Raw genomic sequence first — 3,428 nt, forward strand, 5'->3', positions numbered from 1 at the left:
TGGGGGGGGTAGGGGGCTCATCACCTTTTATTTCCATTTGAAAACATACACAACCTGTGTGGATATTACAAACTGAAATACTTTTATTAAACACACAAAAAGTGTAAATTTGCAGTTTTCAACAAGTGGGCAGAGTTCGGTTTTGTAAAAATCGATTCAGTCTTTACGCTGGGATGTTGCATCCTTCTCAGCTGGGGTTGGTCCCTTTCAAGCAGAGTCGGAAGCTCACATACTAAATGTTCTGAATAATTTGCTACCTTTTAATTACAAAGTTTCATCTGCTCTGTGCCTAGTATTGAAAGATTTGGCCTAAAAATGTTTAGTTTTGTCACAGTCATGTTAAGTTGTTTTTTTGTTTTTGTTGTTGTTGTTTGTTTGTTTGTTTGTTTGTTGTTGTTTTTTTTTGGGGGGGGGGATGCAATTCTATGAAAATCTTGATAACGACTCAGAATAATCTTACGACTCTGATAAAGCATTAAAGATTACATTTGATTTCTGACCTCATGGTCTTAATAACTCAAAAGGACCAAAAAGGTTCAGATAGGACTTAGCAATTCTAAGGTAGCGAATTGTGTCCAACGGGACGTAAAACACCTGCATTAAAACAAAGCAGCAAAAACACTCATGCAGAAAACAAAGAAACAAGAATACCTACATTAAAACCAACAAACCAACCAACAAACAAACAAACAGACATCACGATGTTGGTTCCTTCAAACGCCAAGAGTGACGTCAGTGGTCTTGTGGTGAGGCTACGGGACTCGTCATTGGGAGATTGAGAGTTCGGAGGTTCGAACCGTAGCTCAGTCTGACGTTGTGTCCTTGGGAAAGGCACTTTACACGAAATTTCCCACTTTGTTCGGTCCTTTCGGGGATGGACTTTATACTCGGAGGTCCCACCTCTTAGATAATCTTACAGTGTTGATAGTGGCGTTAAACCTATACTATTTGTGAGGCATCGTGGTGAAATCAGACGCTTGTCAAAACAATGAAATCGAAGAAAACATTTTTTTGCCCTTAAGTCAATATTTATGGATTTTTTGGGTTGTTTTGGTCACCTTTTGTGTCTGTATTAAGATGTATTTCTGTGTGAATTTTTCTTTTTTTTAAAACTGAACAAAGGCACACAAAACTTGTTTTTCTTTCCAAATACACTACCAAACGTTGTCGGCCATTTTCTCGCTAATTGTACCTCTCACTCCAGGTGACCTCCACCTTCTTCAATTGCAAATATCTCGACTTACATGCAAAATAGGCGGATATTTTTCTTTCGTCGAAAGACAGGAAAATGAACACGCTTTAAGACTGTAGCTAGAACTTTATATTTGGTAGCTTTTAAGCGCAAGGGGACTATCGCCTAAAAAGCTATTTTGAGAAAGTCGAAGGTAAAGTTTTTTTTTAACCCTTGTGAGTTTTCTCTATAACCAAATAAATATACACACCCATGAAACCAAACTTCTCCTGTAGGTAGGGCTATGCCTACTTTGGTGTAAGTCAAGATTTACTGAACCCTGTGAAATCTGGGTTAGCCTGTTTGTCCTTAAAAACGACCATTTATGCCAAAAAATTGTCGAGCGCCCGATTCCACCGTGTCATAACACATTTCCATAATAATGATGTTCCCAGACGCCAACACAGCTCCTGTGGCCATGAACATGAACAGAGAGGTGAAAATCCCGGAGGATGCCACAGGCACCGTGTACACCATGGACTTCATTGACCCGGACGGAGACCCCTTGACCTACACTTACACCACCACAAACGCTGCCGGATGGGCGCAGTTCAGTACTATAGGTTGGTTTGTAGGGCTGTCTGCTTGTCTGTATGTCTTGGTGGGGTTTTTTTGTACGACCTTTTATTTGTTTTTTGTTGTTTACATTTTGTATGTGTATGTTTGTGTGTGTGTGTGTGTGTGTGTTTGTGCGTGAGTATGTTTGTTTGTGTGTGTGTATGTTAGTGTGTGGGCGTGAGTATTTTTGTTTGTTTGTTTGTTTGTGTGTGTGTATGTATGTGTGTGTGTATGTGTGTGTGTGTGTGTGTGTGAGTGTGTTTGTGTGTGTGTGCGTGAGTGTGCTTTATATTTTTTAAAATTTTGTTAGTTTTCCAATGTCTATTTATTTATTTTTACAAAGTTTTTTTTCCATCTTTATTTTATTTGTTATTTTTTTATTTAAAAAAAAAATATTTTAGTGGTTGAGGGAGGGATATGAGGGTTGCTGATTGGCGATATATTGAAACACAAAAAGTCTGTCCTTTTAGCCTTTTAGTCTTCTATAAGTTTGTTTATACGGATGTATTTTTGTTGTTGTTTTTTTGTTGGCACTTTGTATGCATAGGTGTAGTCGGTTACTTTTTGGTAGTATATTCAAGCACTGTACTTAACTCCTTTCTATTTTGAGTGTTCATTTTTTTCTATATGACAAATTCCCACCACTTTTTGGAACAAACGGGGTTCATCGTATCCTATCAATATGTGAAGTGTGCTGACAAAATGAGCTACTTCTCCGATTCAAGCTCTATGGGAAGTAGATACATCACACTTATAGGTAAAGTTTTTACAATTTATGAGTATGAAATATTAAAGGGCATGTTATACTTAAAGAATATGACGTCAATAGAAAATCTACAATAAACGTGACACTTGCATCTATGATTTTTTGAATTTTTGGCCAATATCTCCTTTTGTTGATTGTGAGAAGTTGCTCAATTTGTCAGCATGCCTCACATGTCTCCTTTTCAGACGACCCTCCAAAGATCGACACTAACACAGCCCTGAACTATGAGGATTCTACCCTGAGGCAGACAAACATCGTGGTGCAGGCAACGGACGGCTTCTGTACCTCGCCCGAGTACTCGCTTCGCCTCACGGTGAGATCATCAAAATAGGAGTTTTGATCAGTTTTAGTTTTAGTAAGGTTTTACGGTGCTCGCAACTGCATAAGGTAATATGAGCTCCAAGGGGTGGATGTCGACAGAGAAGTCCGTGAATCCTTACAGGGAATCAGGCTTACTCTGCTCACTTCTCTAGCTTCAACAACACAAAGTCTGCTTCGACTATCAAGGCACCACGGAAATAGCGGGTCACAAGAGTGGGACAAACATACAAAAGAAGTAGAGGAAAATGACAATAGTAAGGATTAGGAAAGAAAAAGCAGCAGTTCCTTGTTGCAGTTCACATAGCTTTGAGCATGACATTGGTGAATCATCCCATTTACAATTACAATTCTACTGTGCATAGGAAGAACATGGTTAGTGCCCCCCCCCCCTAAATTGAGAATGGCCTAAAGACACTTCAGTCAGTAGCACCGCCCCTGAGGGAGGAGGGTGGGGGGGGGGCAAAAAGGGAGTATCAAAGTGTGGTATTATACTTGTAGAATGTTAACCTCTTTTAGGCCTAATAATAATCTAAATAACAATGATAATAATAG

General features: G+C 39.1%; 1 protein-coding gene across 1 annotated transcript in view; it reads left to right on the forward strand.

Annotated features, from left to right (window-relative positions):
* LOC101854790 (cadherin-related family member 2) overlaps positions 1 to 3,428 on the forward strand; it is a gene marked incomplete in the record, with an annotated part of 31,674 nt that overhangs the window by 12,271 nt on the left and 15,975 nt on the right. Inside the window, 2 exon segments of the mRNA XM_035969328.1 lie at positions 1,627 to 1,794; positions 2,741 to 2,868. Of these exon segments, the coding sequence (XP_035825221.1) occupies positions 1,627 to 1,794; positions 2,741 to 2,868 (296 nt within the window).

This window comes from Aplysia californica, unplaced genomic scaffold (assembly GCF_000002075.1).
Source record: "Aplysia californica isolate F4 #8 unplaced genomic scaffold, AplCal3.0 scaffold00137, whole genome shotgun sequence".
In the NCBI taxonomy this organism is placed as follows: domain Eukaryota; kingdom Metazoa; phylum Mollusca; class Gastropoda; order Aplysiida; family Aplysiidae; genus Aplysia; species Aplysia californica.